This window comes from Triticum aestivum, chromosome 1D (assembly GCF_018294505.1).
Source record: "Triticum aestivum cultivar Chinese Spring chromosome 1D, IWGSC CS RefSeq v2.1, whole genome shotgun sequence".
Lineage (NCBI taxonomy): Eukaryota > Viridiplantae > Streptophyta > Magnoliopsida > Poales > Poaceae > Triticum > Triticum aestivum.
This window is the reverse complement of record NC_057796.1, coordinates 211,533,457-211,554,432: the sequence shown is the minus strand read 5'-3', so window position 1 is coordinate 211,554,432 and position 20,976 is coordinate 211,533,457. Positions and strand designations below refer to the sequence as shown.

General features: G+C 55.4%; 1 protein-coding gene and 1 pseudogene across 3 annotated transcripts; both read left to right on the top strand.

The window, feature by feature from the left end:
• The first annotated feature begins 255 nt into the window (after positions 1-255).
• LOC123158503 (katanin p80 WD40 repeat-containing subunit B1 homolog KTN80.4-like) lies at positions 256-3,514 on the top strand (annotated as a pseudogene).
• Positions 3,515-17,634: 14,120 nt separating this feature from the next.
• Positions 17,635-20,441, top strand: LOC123181047 (katanin p80 WD40 repeat-containing subunit B1 homolog KTN80.3). Of its 3 annotated transcripts, XM_044593264.1 has the most exons (9): positions 17,641-18,170; positions 18,307-18,659; positions 18,743-18,807; positions 18,905-19,027; positions 19,134-19,208; positions 19,289-19,407; positions 19,650-19,766; positions 19,855-19,923; positions 20,027-20,441. In XM_044593264.1, the coding sequence occupies exons 2-9, from the start codon at positions 18,650-18,652 to the stop codon at positions 20,106-20,108; spliced, it is 660 nt and encodes a 219-aa protein (XP_044449199.1). In that variant the 5' UTR covers positions 17,641-18,170; positions 18,307-18,649; the 3' UTR covers positions 20,109-20,441. The 3 variants fall into 3 exon arrangements, with proteins under 3 accessions (XP_044449198.1, XP_044449197.1, XP_044449199.1); XM_044593263.1 differs by lacking the exon at positions 18,307-18,659 and having other exon boundaries at positions 17,635-18,170; positions 18,719-18,807; XM_044593262.1 differs by having other exon boundaries at positions 17,636-18,659.
• The last annotated feature ends 535 nt before the right edge of the window (positions 20,442-20,976 follow it).

Here is a 20,976-nt window from a genome sequence, read left to right as displayed (position 1 = left end):
GGAAGTGCCAATCCGGAGCACGGGGAGGAGCTGAGTCACCGCCTGCCAGAACTGGGATCCCCCAGAGCGCTGGCAGAAAGCAAGAGGTTGTCCTCGGAGGTACTTATTCTGAATGATGGTAAGCCAGAGGCTGCCCTCCCCGTTGGCAATACGCCATAGCCATCGGGTCAGGAGAGCAATGTTCATGCGACGGGAGGATAAGATCCCCAGACCTCCCTGGTCCTTGGGTTTGCAAATGTCCGGCCAGCTCACCATATGGTATTTTTGCTTGTCCCCCTCGCCAGCCCAGTAAAATCTGGACTGATATTTGGCCACCTCCTGGTGAAGCGTCTCATGGAGTCTATAGAAGCTCATGAGGAACCAGAGAAGGCTAGCCAGCGAGGAGTTGATGAGGATTACCCGCGCCGCCTTCGAGAGCCACCGGCCCTTCCAGGGCTCGACTCGGTGTTGCATCCGGGTCACGGAAGGGCGGAGGTCCGCTACGGTGAGGCGAGAGTCACTAATGGGGATCCCCAGATAGGTCGTGGGGAAAGAACCCAGGCGGCAATTAAGCCGGTCCGCAATGCCCTGGGCCTCCACCGGTGGGTATCCCAGCACCATCACTTCGCTCTTATCAAAGTTGATGGTCAGACCGGACATCCGTTGGAAGCAGAGGAGGAGGAACTTCAGGTTGGCAATATCGGACTCGGAGCCCTCAACCATTATTATGGTGTCATCGGCATATTGTAGGAGGGAGACCCCCCCCCCCCCCTTAAAATATGGGATATCGAGGAAGCAAAAGGTGTGAACCAGTCTTCATAACGCTTGGCTGTATTTGAAGCAAAAAGATCAACTGTAATTATATCTTGTAACTATATCTGATTTTATTGCCACAGTTTTTCGAACTTTCACTGGGCATAGATCAAATTGCGCCTCTCTTGATTCCCACCCTTTTGGAGATTTTTTTGCGTCTGGGTCTTCAGATACAAACATGAAAATATGGGACATGCGGAAGAAGAGATGCATTCACACATACCAGGGTCATACCGGGAGGATTGATGTGCTTAGATTCACTCCTGATGGTCGGTGGATTGTTTCTGGTGCGGCTGATAGTTCTGTGAAGGTAAGAGTTTGAACATGTCTAGTAAATATGAAAAAAAAAACCTATTAAGCTGTACCACAGAAAAAATTGCAGGGGAATCTGCTGATTAGTCCAACCTATAAAGTTGTCATATATGCTAAACAGAACTAATATCAACAAGATGAATAAACACATGCTCTAGCGAAAAAATATCTTATATTTCTTCGGTCACTGATTATTTTTGGGAAATATCTTGCTAGATCTGGGATTTGACAGCTGGAAAGCTCTTGCATGACTTGGCTTCATGAAGGCCCAATTAACTGTTTAGATTTTCACCCCCACGAGTTCTTACTGGCCACAGGTTAGATGGATGACCATATTACTGTAAAACCTGTACAAGAATATAAGATATGTTCCCAGATAACATTTTCCTCCAAAATTAATTATACACCATCTAGACTTGGTTAGTTGTAACTTTTGCTTTCTGTTCTTTCCAAAAACTTCTGCAGGTTCAGCTGATAAAACTGTTAAATTTTGGGACCTTGAGACTTTTGAGTTGATTGGATCTTCTGGACCGGAGGTATTATATCTCCTAATTGATGATTCAGAAAGCTCAGGCTCTACATTTGTGTCTCCCTGTTCATGCTATCTTTGTGTTCAGATTGTGAAATAATGTAGTTCTATAAACACTATCATTATGCAGTCATCCAGCAAACTTATGTCCTAATAAAATTTTACAACTTTTCTCGAGCTGCATTTGATCATACTCTTGGCTTCGATGTAATTTAATTTCAAACTGAGTTCAATCACTATGAATTGTGTTTGTCCTTTGTAATTATGCCTAAATCTGACCCTTTACAAGGACCCAAGGGAACACGTCAGAACAGCATTAAGCATTGATTTCATGTATTTGTAACCAGAGTCATGAAATAGTACCAAGTAATGCTGACCATGATTCATAAATTAGTATATCGGACCAAATGTTGTACTGTACCTGAAATTGTGAGCCACGTAACATGAGCCTTTAGTTGTTTATAATCATTTGTTAATTTCAAGTTTCTTGGTTTGTTTTTAGAACAAGTTTCTTGTGTATGCATATTTGAACTCTTTTATAACTTTCAGTTGGTAAGCCTGATGGTGCATACCCTCTCTCTTTTTTTAATCTTCTGTACTTGAGCTATAAGTAATTTTAGTATCCATTTATCTTGTTTTCATCCTGGATTTAACTAATTTTTCAGCTTCATGCAGAATTGTCGGGAATACTATATGCCGGTACAGATTCTGACCACAGCTACTCTGTTATTCATATTGTATATAGTTTCCCTATGGGTGGATGGGGATTCTTGATAATGACCAAATTAACTATCTGCAAGTGCTGTAGTCAATACTTATCGCAAGCTTCCGAATTTTCAGGCTAGTGTAGTTCGTTCTATGACATTCAACAGTGATGTCAAAGCACTTTTTTGTGGATTACATGAAAGCTTGAAGGTAGATACTCTAATAAAAGGTCAAATTCCTCATTTCAAGCTTGGAACAAATGATGTCATAACAAAATCATTTGCATGTTATCCTTTTGCTTGCAGGTTCTTTCATGGGAACCTATCATATGTCATGATGCAGTTGATGTTGGCTGGTCAACATTAGCAGATCTAAATGTACAAGAGGGAAAACTTCTTGGTTGCTCATATAACCAAAGTTGTGTGGGAATATGGGTTGTGGACTTGATGGTATGATTCTATAAAATTTATTATGTTAGCATGAGCAGTTCTGATATGGTATTAATCCTAAACTTCAGAAATTTGATCCATACACTGTCGGTAGTGCGGAAGCATTTTGGAATGGAACTGGTAATGGGCCATTACAAGCTGATAATAGCATATCATCAATGCTGGGAAGTTTATCGATTTCCAGAAGACCAGGTACCCGTAAGGAGTTATTATTATCTCATGAATAAGTGAATAACATTTCATTTCCTAATCTTCGTCTGTTCTCTTTTAGTTAAGATTTTCACCCCAACACTACCTGTATTTGTTTTTAACAGAAGCCAATGAAACATCCAGTACATTGCTTAAGCGCCCGATGTCTGCGTCGAAAGAAGCTTCTGTACCAGCTTCTTCTGCAGTGAGGAAGAGATTATCAAAAGCACCTGGAATAAATAATCTTCGGCTGACAAGAGCTGAATCTGCACCTCTTCTTTCTCCTCGGGTTAGATTGAAGCCAAATTCTACTGACCACCAGAAGAGACACATAGCTAATGTCGGGTGGTTGGTGCGACATATGCCAAAGGATGGCTTATCATTGTGGGAGCCAATAAAACGTCGCCGGTGCCTGGAAGCGGGATAAGGCGAAGACATGCACGCCGGCGAATCTTACCCAGGTTCGGGGCTCTCCGAGGAGATAACACCCCTAGTCCTGCTCTGCGGGGTCTCCGCATGATCACTAGATCGATAAAGAGTAGCTACAATCGCTCCTAGAGCTGTTGGGATCAAAGGAGAGGAAGAACAAGGCTAGCTCTTGCCTCTCTCTATCTATGGTGTGTGTGTGTGCTATGCTTGGAAGTCAAACATGCAGAGGTGCGAACCCTTTGCATGGGTGCTCCGAGGGGTTTATATAGGCCTACCCCCGGGGGTAAAATGGTAATCCGACTGGGAACCGGCCCCAGCCGTCAGTGTCTACGCCTGCCGGCTTCTCCGCCGGCTGGTGGGTCCTGCCGGCTGGTGGGTCCCGCCGGCTGCCGGCTACTCGGTCGACAGGCCGGCCCCACCGCCTAGGGTCTTGTCGGCGGCTGCTTACTGTAGCCGCGCCTCTGATGATGAGGGCTTTGTCGAGGTAAGCGTGGCTACAGTGATCCGCATCGGGGGCTATCACCGTAGCCTCACCTCGTCTTGTCTCCTTAATGGGGCTCCTGCTTCGAGGAAGGGAGTTGCCGGCTTCTGGAGGCCGGCCATGCTCCTGGCCGACTAGGAAAAGCCGGGCCGCCTTCACGCCTCTCTCTGGCTGAAGGGGCCCGCGGTCCTTGGGCCGTTCAGGAGGGGGTCGTGGATGACGTCGCGGCTGGCGTGGCTACAGTGCCTGGCCGCACGGGGGACATCCCCCCGTACGGCCTCCTGTAGCCACAGGCGGAGGACGCGGTAGGGCGAGGTGGGGCTCCCGCCCTACCTTGATTTTTGGGGAAAAATTACTAGGTATACGTATATCAGTCGAATCGATCAATAAAACTCCCGTGAAACGATTTACTGGGCCTCGGCCTGGTTGGGCCGTCACAGGCTCACAGCGTATCAGGCTGGCTTCTCTCGATCCACTCAGCCACGCGCCCACGCACGCGAAACGCTCCAGAGGATCAGAACCCTCGCTCGAAGCCTCGAACAGATATAGGGAGTGCACGACGGTGGGGCGAGGGCGGCGGCCATAAGGAGCTTGGCGGCTCGCCGTGCGGGGGCGAGGGCGGCGTTCAGCCCGACTGCAACCTGCAGGAGAGCGCCGGGAGTGGCGCAGCTGCGGCCAGCAGGAGGAGCACGCGTGGAGAGTGGAGACGGCCGGGGTGCTTTCCCGGCGGCTACAAGAGCTCGCCGTTCCTGGCGGGCAGCAGGAGCTCGCTGCTCGCGTGACAATTTGAGTTCGACGGGCAGAAGGAGAAGATGGACAGGAACAAGAAGGGGAAAGGGGCGAAGGGCCAGCAAAGCGCCAAAGCCAAAGGGCATTGGTAAATTTCTTGAATTTTAGTGCCATTTTGAGATAATTGGTTTGATATACAATGATGTGGTAGTGATTAGTTGCATTTTATGCGATAAATTGCAAATTTAAAGAGATATTTTGAGGTAGTTGGTGGTCATAGCGGCTCAATCCAAGTACACGGGAAAGTGGCAATGATAGGGGCCAATCTGTTCATCAAAATGAAGTGAATACCATGGAACTTATACAAGATCACCTTGAGCTTTTCAAAAGAAGGGTAGGGCACTACCATTGCCCGGGTCTTCTACACGCTATTAAAGTTTACCTATTGGTATGTTTTAGGTTGTTCTTCTATTTAAAATATGTTTGCATTTTCATTGTATTTGGCTATTTTGTTTAGGATCATACGAAAATATTGTTGTGCACTATTGGTTCGTATTATTTATGTTGGTTTTGCATCAAAAAAAACTTGTTGCTTAAGAGTTCGCCCCACCTCAAAAAAGTTTCGTCCTCCGCCACTGCCTGTAGCCGTGCCCGCCTCGGGCTTAGGGGGTCGTGGGCCGCACTGTGGCCGCACCCCGTCATGTCGCCGTTATGTAGGAGTGGTTGTGGTCTTGGCCGGCTTCTAGGAGTCGGCGTCCTTCTTGGCCGGCTTCTTGGAGTCGGTGAGGCTGGGTCGCCTTCCGGGAGTCGGCTTTTAGAGGTAGCCGGCCGGGGAAGGCGGCCCAGATGCTTGGAGTGCTTGAAGGCCCAAAGGCCTGATAAATTTTCTTAAGAGCCAGGGGTAGTCGGTTAGGCTACCCATGGCCACTTACTCCGACAGTAGTCCCCGAAGCTGATCGGGCTTCGAGGTGGAGTAGGGTTCGAGAAGCTCGAACAGCTTCCTATCGCGACAAGCCGGCAGCTGGGAGCCGGCCTTGGTCAGGCACGCCGCCTGAGCCGAAATCTTCTGGAGTCGGAGGGCGGGAACCTGCTGGCACGTGCGCCGGGCCGCGGGCCGGCCTCGGGCCGTTGGCGTGCCACGTGGCCTGACAGCCTGCCAGCCCACGCGCGCGACGAGACGTCGCCGCAGGGAGGGGCCCGCCACGTCCGCAGCCCGGCCCAGGCGCGGATCCTTTGCATCCCGAAACCGCCCGCACGTTCCGTGCGGCAGTTTCGGCTCGCACTTATGCGTAATAAACGCGAGTCGTGCGGGGAGTGGGCACGGTTAATCCCACGTCTTCCCCCCACGTCCGGCCTCTTCGGCCGCGTGAGGCTATAAGTAGGGGGAGGTGGAGGGCGGCAGACCCTCGCACGCTCCTCCTACTCCCTTTGTCTTCTCGCCTTGCTTGTTCTTGCGCCAGCGCCTCGCCGCCGCGCTCTTCCTCCACACGCTTCTCCGCCGCCGTGCCAGCTTCCGCTATGCCTCCCCACGTTGAGCAGCTTGGCGGGGATTGGGATGGCTCCATCGTCCACAACGACCACATCGATTTCCTCCGCGACACCCGGCGTCTGCCCAGCAAGGACAAAGTGGAGGTCCGCCTCGCGCCGGAGAAGGAGGTCAGGCCGGCGCCGCAGGAGGGCGAGCGGGTGGTCTTCCGCTCGCACTTCCTGCGCGGCTTCGGTCTGCCAGTGAGCGCTTTCTTCCGCACCTGGCTGGACTTCTATCAGCTCCAACCGCACCACCTCACCCCCAATGCGGTGGTGCTGCTGTCGGCCTTCGTCACCCTGTGCGAGGGCTATCTCGGCGTCCTCCCCACCCTCGAGCTCTGGGGGGAGTTCTTCCAGTCGAAGCTGGGTACGCGCAGCAAGGGCGTGCCGGCCCACACTGGCGCCTTCATCGCGTCGCGAAGATCGGGCGCCGACAACCCTTTCCCCGTCATCACGCTGATCCAATCGATGAAGAAGTGGCAGAAGTCATACTTCTATGTGCGGAACATCGCTTCTCGGGGCGACTACGTCAACCTGCCGGCTTACGTAGCCGGCCCACCGGCGGGGAGGCTGCCCCAGTGGTCCTTCCGGGCGGTGACGCTGTCGCAGGGAGGAAACGCCGCCATCGCCCGCCTGCGGGTGATGGTCCAGTCGGAGGGCCTGACGGGGCCCGACCTTCTGGCCGCGTTCGTCACGCGCCGGGTCCTCCCGCTCCAGAGCCGGCCTCATCTGATCAGTCAGATGAGCGGCCAGCTCGATCCGAGCCGGATGTGCACCAAGGAGATGCCGCAGGCCGACGCGGCCGACATGGTGAACTACCTCGCCAACTGCCGACGACTGGCAATTCGGCAAGGAGCCATACAGCCGCGCTAATCCTCCGCCTACGGTACGCTCCCTTTCTCTTTTTCTCTTTCTCTCTCTCAGCTTTGTCGCCGAGTTCCTTCGGGCCGACTCTAATTCCGTCGGCTCGCTCTTTTTGACAGAGTCCTCTGCTTTGACCGGCCGGCGGGGCGGACGCAGAGCGCCGTTTCGTCCCCGACCGGACCGAGCACGACCAGGAGGACCCCGACCTGGGGGCAGTCCATATGGAGGACGCCACCGAGCCGGCTGGCGGTGAAGCAGGCGGCGCCGGGCTCTCCGCTACCTTTGAGGACTGGCCGGACGAGTACGAAGCCGAAGCCGTCCCGCATCGCCAGCCGGCGTCCGGACGCGGCGCGGGCTCCTCCGGCGCGCAGCCTGCTCGGGGTAGAGGCCAGAAACGTCGCGCCACCCAGGGCATGTTCGGGAGCCGGACGAAGAAGCCCAGGGGTGGGGCGGCGGCCACCAGGCTGGAAGAGGCGGCCGCGAAGGCGGCTCGCTTCCGCAGAGTGGTGAAGCAGCCGCAGGCTGTGTCAGCGTAAGCTTTCTCTCTTTCTGTGTATTCTCCTTCTTTCTTTTCTTGAGTGGTTTTCTGAACCTTTGTCTTCTTTTCTTTGATCAGAGCTCCACTGTCACTCGAGCGGGCGGCTGCCGGCTCCGTTGTCGAGTCGCCAGGGGGCTCTGGGAGCACCACCCGCCGCGTAGATCCTCGCGCCGCCCTCCTGGAAGCGACGGAAAGGAATGCGCGGGAGGCGCGGGAGGAGCAGGAGGCGCGGGAGGAGCAGGAGGCGCGGGAGGCGGAGGCACGGAGGGCAGCCGCCGCCCAGGCAGCTCGGGAGGAGGAGGCGGCGAAGGCGCTCGCCGACGCTGCAGCCAAGGCCCAGGCAGAGGCCGAGGCCGAAGCGGCGGCAGGGGAGGCCTTGATGGTCACCCCCCTGCGCGCCATGGCGCCCGGGGACGCGGATCCCTCGCCAGGGGGAGCCAGCGGTTCCCAGCCGGATCTGGGAGGGAGCGGCGACGACGTCATCTTCTTGAGGGAGGCGCCGGGGCCGACTCCTTCGACTGGGGCGGCCCAAGGCGGCCAGACTGAGCCTGCGCCCGCACAGTCGGCGGAAGGCGAGCCGGCCGCGGGAGCTGCGGTGGCGGTCCGGGTTCCGCCAAGCCGGCGCGCAGGGAAGGCCGCGTCGGAGCCGCAGAAAGCGGCGTCGGAGCCACGGCCGGCCGTGGGCTCCAGTTCGTCAGCCCGAGACGCGGAGGCGGCCAGCGCTACCTCAGGGTGGACGCCAGGCGGAGGGACATCCGTGGTGAACATCGCTGCGCAAGACGTCCGGACCCGGCTCCAGGGCCAAGCCGCGGCGCTGAGGCAGTTCACCGACGAATTCCTCGCCACGCGGGCTGCCATCCGGGTTAGTATTCTCATCTTCTTCTTGATTTCTCTCGTGGGGGCGCGTCAGCGCACCCACTGGGTGTAGTCCCCGAGATTCGGGCCGACTGCTGAGCAGTCGGCTCGGATCTTCCTTGATGATTTCTCATCGTTGCTTTTGTTCTCACGTCGGTCTTCTGTCCATCTTGCAGGACTATCACAACCTCCGAGCGGCTGCCTTCAACTCCCAGGCTCAGGTGCTGACGCAGAAGACCGCCGATCTCACTGAAAGCCGAGGTATGTGACTTGCTCTTTATCTCATGTGGGGGCGCGTCAGCGCACCCACTGGGTGTAGTCCCCGAGACTCGGCAGTCGGCTCGGATCTTCCTTGATAACTTCTCATTGCTCTTCTTTTTTTTCTATCTCTGCAGCGGCCAACGCCAGTCTGAGGGCGCAGCTGGGGGAGTCCCAGACTGCTTTTGTGCCAAGGACGCGGAGCTCGCCGCCTTGGTGCAGGAGCGCGACCGCCTGGTCAAGAAGCTGGCCGACCAGGAGGAAGGCCACAAGGCTGCGCTGAAAGCTGCGCAGGATCGCGAGGCCGCCCTTCAGGCCGAGTTCGAGACGGAGGCGGCCGGCTGGGCAGAGGTCAAACAGACTCTGGTCTCTGGCTATGGCCAGATTGAGGACCTGGTTGACGGTAAGTCATCTACCACTTCGTCCTTTCTTGCCGTCCGCCATTCGACTTGTTTTTCTGATTTTGGAGTTTTTCTTTCCTTTTCTTCTTCGCACAGAGTACTTCCCCGGCTATTCTACTGCCGCCAACCAGGCCGTCGAAGCCCGTCGCCACGCGAAGAGGCAAGCCGGCTTCGAGATCTCGCCAATCGCCGGCCGTTCGCTGGAAGAGCAGCTCCTGGCGATCCAGGCTCGCATCCAGCCGGCTCACAGGCTGCTCCGCCGGCTTCAGCGTGCCGGGTCGCAGGTCTTGGCCGCCCTCTGGCCCGGCCAAGTGGTCCCGCGCACTCCCAGCCGGACTGCCGACTGGCTGGAGGTGGCCGTCGGCCGCTTCAAGGCTTGGAAGGCGTCAGCGGCTCGCTCCGGCGCCAGGCGGGTGCTGGAGTTCGTCAAGGCCTGGTATCCCTGCCTGAACCTGGACCAGCTGGCGACCTGGCGGCAGCAAGCCGACACGGAGCTGGAGCCGGCGCGGCCGGCCATCATTCGGCGGGCTTCAGCGATCGCCGACTACATCGACACCAACGTCTTCGCCCCCGAGGTGGACGACAATGGAGTCGCCCAGCCGGAAGATTGGTTCGGGCTGGACCCGGCGCACGGCGAGGACTCGGCGGAGGAGATCGACTCCAGCGACGAGGGCGAAGAGGAGGAGGAGGAGGGTGAAGACGCCGAGCCGGCTGGTGAAGTAGCCGGCCAGCCTGACCGCGCCTCCAGCACTACGTCGCGTGCGAGTGCGTCTCCTGTCGCGGGAAGCGGTCAAGCCGGGACCAGCTAGACGGCCACTCCCTCAGCCGGCGAGCTGCCTTCTCCGACCAACTCGGCCTTCGCGCCTTTGTCTTCTTTCTTTTGTTTCCTGTCTTGTTACTTTTGAACAATGTTTTTGGTTAAGTCTGCACAATTCCACCCACTGGGTGTATTCAAACTTAAGTCTGTTGCCGGCCTGTGGGCGGCTTTATGTACATAAGTTATGCAATCGGTCTTTCCTTGTTCTTTCGCTTTTTGTCCTTCTGCTGGAATTAAGCTAAGTTTTTAGGAAGCCGGCCAGCCGGCTGCTGTGACAGCCGGCAGGCATATATAGAGGCCGTCTCTTTGCTATATAGGTTAGTTGTTCCTTAGCCTTTTTCGTGTGGGCGTCCTTTCTGTCTTCTCTCTTGCTAGTCGGACAGTCAGTTCTTTGAGCTGCGACTTTCAACAAGAGAGGACTTGGGAGCCGGCGCACTACTTTGCTGACTTTGGGAAGAACTTAGAATATAGCTCAAGGCGGCCAGTCCCCGGGCCGACTAGTCAGACCCGGTGCCGGACGAGAATTCAAAATGTAATAATACATTCATGGATATAACACTCGTCATTCATAGATAAATAAAAGGCAGTCCCCGAGTACTGTTCGGGGGGCCTGTTGGTTTGTAACGTAATACAAAAAGGGGTAGTGTGATACATACTGCTTTTCAGCTGTAAAATCTTCTTAGGAGGTTTGCGTTCCATGGTCGCTCCGACTCCTTGCCGGAGTCGTCTCTCTTGCGTGCTCTTGGCTTTTGCGCGTCGATCAAGTAGTAGGAGTCGTTGCCGAGTGCCTTGCTGACGACGAAGGGGCCTTCCCAAGGGGCCGAGAGCTTGTGCTAGCCGGCTGTTCGCTGGATCAGCCGGAGCACAAGGTCGCCCTCTTGGAAGGATCTTGGCTTGACCTTGCGGTTGTAGTAGCGGCGCAGGCCTTGCTGGTAGATGGCGGACCGGCTGAGGGCTAACAGCCGGGCTTCTTCCAGTAGGTCGACGCCGTCTTCTCTTACTTCTTTGGCTTCCTCCTCCGTGTACATGGTGATCCGAGGCGAGTCGAACTCGATGTCTGTTGGGATGACAGCCTCGGCACCGTACACAAGGAAGAATGGAGTGAAGCCGGTTGACTTGTTGGGTGTAGTGCGCAGACTCCAGAGGACAGCCGGCAGCTCTTCGAGCCAGCAGCCGGCCGATCGCTCCAGTGGTACAACCAGTCGGGGCTTGATGCCGGAGAGGATAAGTCCATTTGCTCGCTCGACCTGGCCGTTTGACTGCGGGTGGGCAACGGACGCTAAGTCCAGTCGGATGCCTTGCGTCGCGCAGAAACGCGCTAGTGCGCCTTTGGCGAAGTTCGTGCCGTTGTCGGTGATGATGTTGTGCGGCACGCCGTACCGAGTAGTGATGTCGGTGATGAATGTCACGACAGTCGGCCCGTTCAGCTTCTTGATCGGCTTTGCTTCGATCCATTTTGTGAACTTGTCCACCGCAACGAGCAGGTGTGTCATGCCACCGCGGGCTGTCTTGAAGGGGCCCACCATGTCCAGTCCCCAAACGGCAAAGGGCCAGGTGAGGGGAATGGTCTTGAGGGCGGAAGCCGGCAGGTGTTGTTTGGAACTGAAGACTTGACATCCTCTACAGCTCTTGACTATTTCTTTAGCATCCTCCAAGGCAGTCGGCCAGAAGAACCCATGGCGGAAAGCCTTGGCCACGAGGGATCTTGAGGCGGCGTGATGGCCGCATTCGCCTTGGTGAATGTCTTTGAGGATTGCCACTCCTTTTTCTGGCTCGACGCAACGCTGGAAGACTCCAGTGACGCTGCGCTTCACAAGCTCCCTGTTGATTATTGTGTATGCTGCGGCTCGTCGTTGCACTAGTCTTGCTGCGATCTCATCAGTCGGCAGCTCTCTGTTGACTAGGAACTTGAGGATGGGCTGGGCCCATGAGGGAGCTGTGACTTCTTCTGTTGTTAATGTGGCCACCATGACTCGGGTGGGTGGGTTGGGTGTTGCATTGGAGTCGACCACCGCTTCTTGTGTCGTTGCAGTCCCCGGGCCGACTGCTGCAGTCCCCGGGCCGGGTTCTGAAGTCCCTGGGCCGGGTGCGACTACGTCAGTCCCCGGGGCAGTCGTCGAAGTCCCCGCGCCGCCTGCGGGATTTCTTGAGCCGGATCCGGTTGTTTCTGGCACAGGCGGTACGAAGATGGAATCCGACTCTGGAGACGGCTTGATGGACGGCTTGAGGAGGCGCTGGAGGGAGACGCCCGTCGGTATGGCTTGTCGGGTGGAGCCGATCCGTGCTAGGGCATCTGCTTGGTCGTTGTCGGCCCTTGGCACGTGAAGGAACTCGCACCCTTCGAAGTATCCGCTCATCTGCTGGACGAGGAATCGGTAGCTTGCCATGTTCGCGTCCTTGGCGTCCCAGTCGCCAGATGATTGCTGGACCACTAAGTCTGAGTCGCCGTAGCACAGGATCCGGCGTATGCCGAGCTCTTTGGCTAGCCGGAGCCCATGTACGAGCGCCTCGTACTCGGCCACGTTGTTGGAGGCGGCGAAGTGGATCTGCAGCGTGTACTTGAGCTTGTCGCCTTTGGGAGAGGTGAGGACGATGCCGGCTCCTAAGCCGGTGCGCATCTTGGACCCGTCGAAGTGCATCCGCCAATGGGTGGAGTCGGGAGCCGGCGGTAAATACTGGGTCTCGGCCCAGTCGACGAGGAAGTCGGCCAATGCTTGCGACTTGATGGCGGTGCGGGGTTGATAGAAGATCGTGTAGGGCGCCAAGGCAATGGCCCATTTGGCCACCCGGCCGGATGCATCCCGGCTGCCTATGATCTCGGCGAGCGGGGCAGTGCACACGACCGTGATGGGGTGCTCTTGGAAGTAGGGCTTCAATTTCTTGGCAGCGAAGTACACCCCATAGCACATCTTCTGGTAGTGCGGGTAGTTTTGCTTTGAGCTGGACAGTACTTCGCTGAGATAGTAGACCGGCCTCTGGACCAGCTGAGCTCGGCCTTCCTCCGGGCGCTGGACCACAACAACAGTGCTGACGACTCGGCTTGTCGCGGCGATGTAGAGGAGCATGGGCTCCTTCTCAGTCGGCGCAGCCAGGACAGGCGGAGTGGTCAACATTTTCTTCAACTCATGGAAGGCTTGGTCGGCTTGATCATTCCACTCAAAGTGAGTGGACTTCTTCATGAGTCGGTACAGGGGAGGGCCTTCTCTCCTAGTCGGCTGATAAAACGGTTCAGGGAGGCTAAGCAGCCAGTGAACTTCTGCACATCTCGCAGCTTGGTGGGAATCTCCATCCTCTCGATGGCTTTGATCTTGACAGGGTTGCACTCAATGCCGCGTTCGGAGACCAGGAAGCCTAGCAGCTGGCCGGCTGGCACTCCGAACACGCACTTCTCGGGGTTGAGCTTGATCTGGAATCGGCGCAAGTTGGCAAATGTTTCCTTCAGGTCTTCCAGCAAGGTACCGCGCTTCTCTGTCTTCACCACAATGTCGTCTACGTAGACGTGGGCATTTCTGCCGAGTTGTTTCAAGAGACATTTCTGCATGCAACGCTGAAAAGTGGCACCGGCGTTTCTCAAGCCGAATGTCATTGTCAGGTAGCAGAAAGCTCCAAAGGGTGTGATGAAGGCAGTCTTCAGGCGGTCAGCCGGGTCCAACTTGATCTGATGATACCCTGAGTATGCATCCAAAAAACACAACAGCTCGCATCCGGCTGTGGAGTCTATCACTTGGTCAATCCGTGGCAAAGCAAACGGATCCTTTGGGCAGGCCTTGTTCAAGCTTGTGTAGTCTATACACATGCGCCACTTGTTATTCTTCTTCAAAACCAGAACTGGATTGGCAAGCCATTCTGGAAAGAACACTTCCATGATGAAGCCGGCTGCAAGGAGCCGGGCTATCTCTTCTCCCACGATTCTTCGCTTCTCTTCTGATAGTCGGCGGAGGGGTTGCTTGACCGGCTTCGCATCAGCTCGGACATGTAATTTGTGCTCGGCGAAATCCTTCGGGACACCCGGCATGTCCTTTGGGGACCATGCAAAGATGTCTCGATTCTCACGGAGGAAGTCGGCGAGCTCGCCTTCCTATTTACTGTCCAAGTTCGCCCCAATCACGGCGAACCTCTCCGGGTGCTCCGGGTCTAGAGGTATCTTCTTTGTCTCTTTCGCAGGCTGGAAGGAGCCCTGCGCATCACAGTCCTTGGGGTTGGGGGACAAGGCCGGCTGCTTGCCGGCCATGGCCACAACCCGTTCCAACATCTTCTTCTCTTCTGCCACCACGAGGGACTCGGCCAGCCGGCTGCTGGCCATGGCACACTCGATGGACTTCTTGTAGTCGCCGGCTACCGTGATGATCCCCTTCGAGCTCGGCATCTTCATCTTCAGGTAGGCATAGTGGGGCACAGCCATGAACTTGGCCAAAGCAGGTCGGCCAAGTAGTGCATGATAGGGGCTCTCCAAATCCACCACCTCGAACCATATTGCTTCCCGGCGAAAGTGATCTTTGTCTCCGAAGAGAACATCCATCTTGATCTTGCCGATTGGAGAGCAAGATAGGCCGGGTACGATACCATGGAAGACAGTGCGGCTCGGCATGAGCTGCTTTGCTTTGATGTTCAGCTTGTCCATGGTGTCGCGGTACAGTATGTTGATACTGCTTCCGCCGTCTATCAGGACGCGGGAAAATCTGGCAGCTCGCCTCTCCGTCGCAAGGGTGACGTCCAAGACCATAGCATAGGAGCCAGGCGAAGGCATCACCTCTGGGTGGTCGGCCTGGCTCCAGCTGATGGGCTTTTCCGACCAGTGCATGAACTCGGCGGTGCTAGAGGCGACTGCGTTTACTTCTTGGTGTTGCCGGCGTCGGCTGCGCTTGTCGTCGACTTGGCTTGTGAAGACGACGTAGGCGTCGTGCGCTTCGGGGAACTCGTCTTGGATGGCGCCGACTGCCGGCCGGGCCGCCGGCTGCTGGGGAGCTGGAGGCGGCGGGCCGGGAGGCGGAGGCGGCACCATCCCTTCGCCCTTGGTGATGCGGGTGAGCCAGTGGCATTTACGTGTTGTATGGTTGGACGGCTTCGCGCCGCTGTGGAACTTGCAGGGAGCATCGAGTGCTTGCTCGTAGGAGAAGGACGGCTGCCAGGGCGGCCGGCCTCCCTTCTTCTTGGGAGCGGGCCGCTCCTCGGGCTGCTCGTCTTCAACTGTGGCCACCTGCCGACTGGAGGAAGTCGGCATGGGGCCCTTGCGCTTGTGGTCGTTCTGGTAGGGGCGCCGGTTTGGGTCGCCAGCCGGCGTCTTGGGAGCCGGAGCGACTACCTTCCCGAGGCGTCCACTCGGAGCTCGGTCTTCATGGAGGAGTCGGCAGTGGCATACTTGTCGGCGGTGATCAGCAACTCATCGAGGGTAGCCGGCTCGTCGCAGAGGAGTCGGTGCTTGAGGAGGGTGCCCTCTCGGCACCCGGCAGTGAAGTACTCGATGGCCTGGACCTCGTGCACTCCCTCGCAGGAGTTGCGGAGCTCGGCCCATCGCGTGAGGTAGTCGCGGGTCGACTCGTTGGGCCCTTGGACGCAGAGGGAGAGCTGGCGAGGCTTGGGAGGCCGCTTGTAGGTGCTGGTGAAGTTGCGGACGAAAACCTCGGTGAAGTCCAGCCAGCTGTTGATGCTGTATGGCTTGAGGCTGTTGAGCCACGTGCGCGCCGTCCCTGCAGCATCAAGGGGACGTACTTCACGGCGACGCGCCGATTGCCGTTGGCGATGCTGACGGCTGTGGAGTAGTCGATGAGCCAATCTTCCGGCTTCACCGAGCCGTTGTACTTGGGCGTGTCTCTGGGGAGCGAGAACCCTTTGGGGAAGGGCTCGTCGCGGATGCGGGGGCCAAAGCATGGCGGGCCGACATCGTCTTCTTCTTCTAACGCCAAGGATCGAGCAAGGCGGTCGATCCTGTGGCGGGCGTCACTCTCGCCGACTCCTTCTCGGCGGCCGAGTCGGTCGCCAAGAGTCGGATGCGTGATGGGCGGCGGAGTGAGGCGTCTTTCTCTTCGAGGCGGGGGAGGCGGCAGGTTTCCTTGGTGTTCGACCGCCCGAGGGCGGCCATCCGCGTCGCGCTCGATAGTGATGCGAGTCCGGCTGCGGCTGGCAGCCGGCTCCTTGTCTTTCTTCTGGCGCGTGCCGCTCGCAGTCGGCGAGCGGGACGTCGCGGCGTGCTCCCGGCGCGGGGGATGGCTATCAGCTCGGGCGCCGGCTTCGTGCCGTTCTGCAGCCGCGTCGATCAGCTGCTGGATCCGTCTTGTCATGTAGGGGAGCTCATCGGCTCCCAGCCCATTGAGCTCCTCTGCTGCCGCCTGAGCGGCTCGCAGATTCTCGAGCGGGGTGGCGTAGACGGGGCGATCTGCGCCCAGCATGCTGGCAACGGTTGCGCCGCGCTTCTGGACGAAGCCGGCTCGGCTCGGGCCGCTAGGCGGCGGCGTCCCGAAGGCGGCGCGGTCGACTTCGCGCTGGTGGGCCTCAGCGAGGCGTCTCATCGAGGCTATCTTCTTGCTCTCCGCGATGAGGGCAAGACGGCGTGCCTCCAGGGTCTCGGCGTCGGCGTCGGCCGGGAGGGGGATGGAGAGGTCGTGCATCGCCGCTTGCTGAGCGTCGCGGGCGCTCCCGCCCGAGTTGGAGACGTGGCTGATGACCAGCACTTCGGTGACAGCGCTGCTGCCGCTGTCAGCTCGAGGGAGTGGGTCGTCGAAGACCACCACGTCGGAGGGGTAAGCGTCGAGCGACGCGGTGTCGGAGTCGATGAGCATCGGGTCGGTGGAGCCGACAGACTCCATGTCCGCAGCAGGCTCGCTGGAGACGTGAAGTTGGTCGAGGAGGCTGACGAGGCGGCTCTCGGGGTAATCGGTGCCTGCGTCGGACGCAGGCTCGTCGGAGATGCGAGTCTCGCCGAGCAGATCGGCGAGGCGGCTCGCTGCGCAGGCGTCGTCGACGCCTTGCAGCGCGTCGGGGCAAACGCCATCGGGCGCAGCAGGCTGGCTGCGCTCGCGGGGAAGGAAGAGGGTTCCCGTCCAGAACAGGTCTCCGGACGACGGTGCACCTGGCCCCACGGTGGGCGCCAAATGTCGGGTGGTTGGTGCGACATATGCCAAAGGATGGCTTATCATTGTGGGAGCCAATAAAACGTCGCCGGTGCCTGGAAACGGGATGAGGCGAAGACATGCACGCCGGCGAATCTTACCCAGGTTCGGGGCTCTCCGAGGAGATAACACCCCTAGTCCTGCTCTGCGGGGTCTCCGCATGATCACTAGATCGATAAAGAGTAGCTACAATCGCTCCTAGAGCTGTTGGGATCAAGGGAGAGGAAGAACAAGGCTAGCTCTTGCCTTCTCTCTATCTATGGTGTGTGTGTGTGCTATGCTTGGAAGCCAAACATGCAGAGGTGCGAACCCTTTGCATGGGTGCTCCGGGGGGTTTATATAGGCCTACCCCCGGGGGTACAATGGTAATCCGACTGGGAACCGGCCCCAGCCGTCAGTGTCTACGCCTGCCGGCTTCTCCGCCGGCTGGTGGGTCCTGCCGGCTGGTGGGTCCCGCCGGCTGCCGGCTACTCGGTCGACAGGCCGGCCCCACCGCCTAGGGTCTTGTCGGCGGCTGCTTACTGTAGCCGCGCCTCTGATGATGAGGGCTTTGTCGAGGTAAGCGTGGCTACAGTGATCCGCATCGGGGGCTATCACCGTAGCCTCACCTCGTCTTGTCTCCTTAATGGGGCTCCTGCTTCGAGGAAGGGAGTTGCCGGCTTCTGGAGGCCGGCTATGCTCCCGGCCGAGTAGGAAAAGCCGGGCCGCCTTCACGCCTCTCTCTGGCTGAAGGGGCCCGCGGTCCTTGGGCCGTTCAGGAGGGGGTCGTGGATGACGTCGCGGCTGGCGTGGCTACAGTGCCTGGCCGCACGGGGGGACATCCCCCCGTACGGCCTCCTGTAGCCGTGCCCGCCTCGGGCTTAGGGGGTCGTGGGCCGCACTGTGGCCGCACCCCGTCATGTCGCCGTTATGTAGGAGTGGTTGTGGTCTTGGCCGGCTTCTAGGAGTCGGCGTCCTTCTTGACCGGCTTCTTGGAGTCGGTGAGGCTGGGTCGCCTTCCGGGAGTCGGCTTTTAGAGGTAGCCGGCCGGGGAAGGCGGCCCAGATGCTTGGAGTGCTTGAAGGCCCAAAGGCCTGATAATTTTTTTTAAGAGCCAGGGGTAGTCGGTTAGGCTACCCATGGCCACTTACTCCGACAGCTAATGTTCGCTTCAAAGTGGATCTCTCTACAAGTGCCAGAATGATCCCTGGTAACTCACATGCTTCTGCTGCTCCCACATATATACCTAGGTCCAATATATTTGCATGTAGTAGTGAAGGATCCACTTTCGTGCCTGGTATTGTCCCAAGGCATGTTTCTAAAGTGGATGCTGGTTCCAATCTCAGTGAAGCCGCCGCCGCCGCCATAAAGCCTGAACAATTACTAAAAGGTCATCTGGCTGTGGATCATGACAAAGATGTTCATCGTTCCGTATTTCAGTCAAAGCCAATTACTTCAAAAACTCCACAAAGGAAATTTATAAGAGAAACATCAAGTGATGGGGACATTAACTGTTTTGGGCCATTGTGCACTGAAAGTGTTCAGTCTAACAAAGTTGATAACTGGTATGATGTTTGTGGTTTCAAAGAAACAAAATCAGCAGTTGGAAGGAATCCACAATTTGTGAATGTTAACAGAACAGTAGTGTTTGGATCGAGCCAACTGGTGGAATCAAGTGAGAGCAGCATAATGCAAAATCGTAAGTGCTCCGCTGAATTGGTATTGATATTATTTGATTTGAATATTTGATCCTCCTAGGGTTATCATCATGCTCTTTGTCAGGAGGAACGGGACATTTATTTGCGAGTTACGAGAGAAGCGAGTACGCACCAACATCAGATGGCTTGGTATACATTACTTCCGAAAATTTAAGTTATGTTATTTGGGATGCCTTTGCTCATTCTGTTCATACCAAACCCAACTCTATATTTTCTACTTCTGTAGAGACAATCTTCATTTGCTGGAGAACGCAGTGCATCGGCTAATGATGACGATCTTATAGCTGACCTAATGCAAAACCATCAAGAATTCATTCATGGCGTGAAGTCGCGGCTGACAAAACTAGAGGTATTGAAGGAAAATAGAATCAGCAATAACATTTACTGCTATTATTTGGGAGACATGATTATGGTGCATATATTGAGTAATGGTAATTTCCATGTGATATTTGCAGCTTGTGTACCGCTGTTGGCAAAATAATGATATCAAGGGCTCTGTCAGTGCTATGCGAAGAATGTCGGATCATGCTGTGTGTACTTCCTACCATACCCCTAATACTGTAGTCTCATTCTATACAATGGCTGATGTCTTGCTCTATCTGTCTTGTAGGTTACTGCTGATATAATTAATGTTCTTATTATGGAAAAGAGTACCAAGTATATTACACTAGACATTTGCACTTCTGTTTTACCTCTCGCCTCCAATCTTCTTGAAAGCGGATATGACAGGTATTTCATCTTATTTATTCATTCAGGGTATTATAATTTACCTTTTACCTTCCTATTGTACACTGGATAAGGTTTACTGATAGCCATTGCTGTGTTCCGTACTGTGGTCTTTTACTGCCCTTCGACTGTTATTAAAAAAAAAACTTCATAGTTCATACAGTTTTAGTAGTATGAAAAGTCACAGATAATGTGATGGTAATATTTGGGCTTATACAAGTGTTTGTTGTCATCTACGCCCGCAGACATTTGAACGTTGCCTTGGCGACGATCCTTAAGCTTGTCAAAAGCTTCCGTGCATCAATCTTTTCTATTTTGTCGTCTGCTCCACCAGTCGGTGTAGACCTCGAAGCAGAGCACTGGTATTTTGCCCATCCCTCCATCTCATTTAGGGTGATCCTGCTGTACATACAATGTAATGCGTTTGTTCCACTTGTGCCATGTTGCTAGGTTGGAACGCTGCAGTTCATGCTTTCAAGAGCTGGATAAGATAAATGCAAGTCTCATCTCCTTGACAAGGTAAGCCCCTCTCTTTCAATTAAAAAACTAGGCGTTACTACCGAAAATCTGGAGATCTTATTAGTAATGTAAAGAACCGAAATGACACATCATCATCTTGTAGGCGAGAAGGCAAGGTTGGGAGATCAGCACGGGAGCTGAGCCTCCTCCTTCATGATATCTTCAAGACGCCAAGCAGTGTATAAATGTAGAAATTTCACCCTTTTTCTTTTGTACATGAAATATGTAGCGATGTAGGATTAACAGCTACGGCGACAGAAGAAGTATACGGGAAGTAGACACAAGTTGGGCAAAATGCATAGCATTTTCTGATAGAGATACGCAACATCCAGTTTGAGGTTAACTGGCTGAAGAGCAGCTGCTGCAGAGTGGTAGCATATAGGAAACCAAACCTTGACTGTTCTTTTTATTTCTTGCTCCTTGCCTCTCCGACTCTGGATCAATGAACAACTGTATATGACACCTTCAGTTCTGCATCTATGTTGACAGTGCATACAGTGAAAAAAGTATGAAGAAGATCTTACCTTGTCTTTATATCTGATAATGATATATCAAAGATTTTAGGATGGCTGATCACGCCTGCCTGCCGCGTGGTAATCTTCAAATCATGTGTATATACACGTAACAAGTATACACATGGATTGCAGCATGTCCTTCAGGTTCCTTTTTTTTGTTGTTGAGAAACTTGGTGATTTTTTTTTTTTGAAACAAGGCAAAAGATTTGCCATTTCATTAAATAAGGGAGAATGTTTGTGACAGAGCCCAACAAAGGGCGAAAAAGAAAGAGGCTGTTACTCTCGCAGCATTACAGAACCCAGATGCTTAGCGCCCGCTAACAGCCACAATTTAATCTCTTCTTTGATGTTACGCACGATCAACATGGAGGGGGTCGCGTCGTTGCGGAAGACCCTCGCGTTACGTTCCTTCCAGAGCTCCCAAGAAATCAACATCAGCATGGATGTCATGGCCTTTCTCGAGTGGCCTCTAGCTTGGGTGACTCCAATCCACCACTCGTTGACCGAACCCATCGCGGTCCAAGCCCGGGGGGTGACA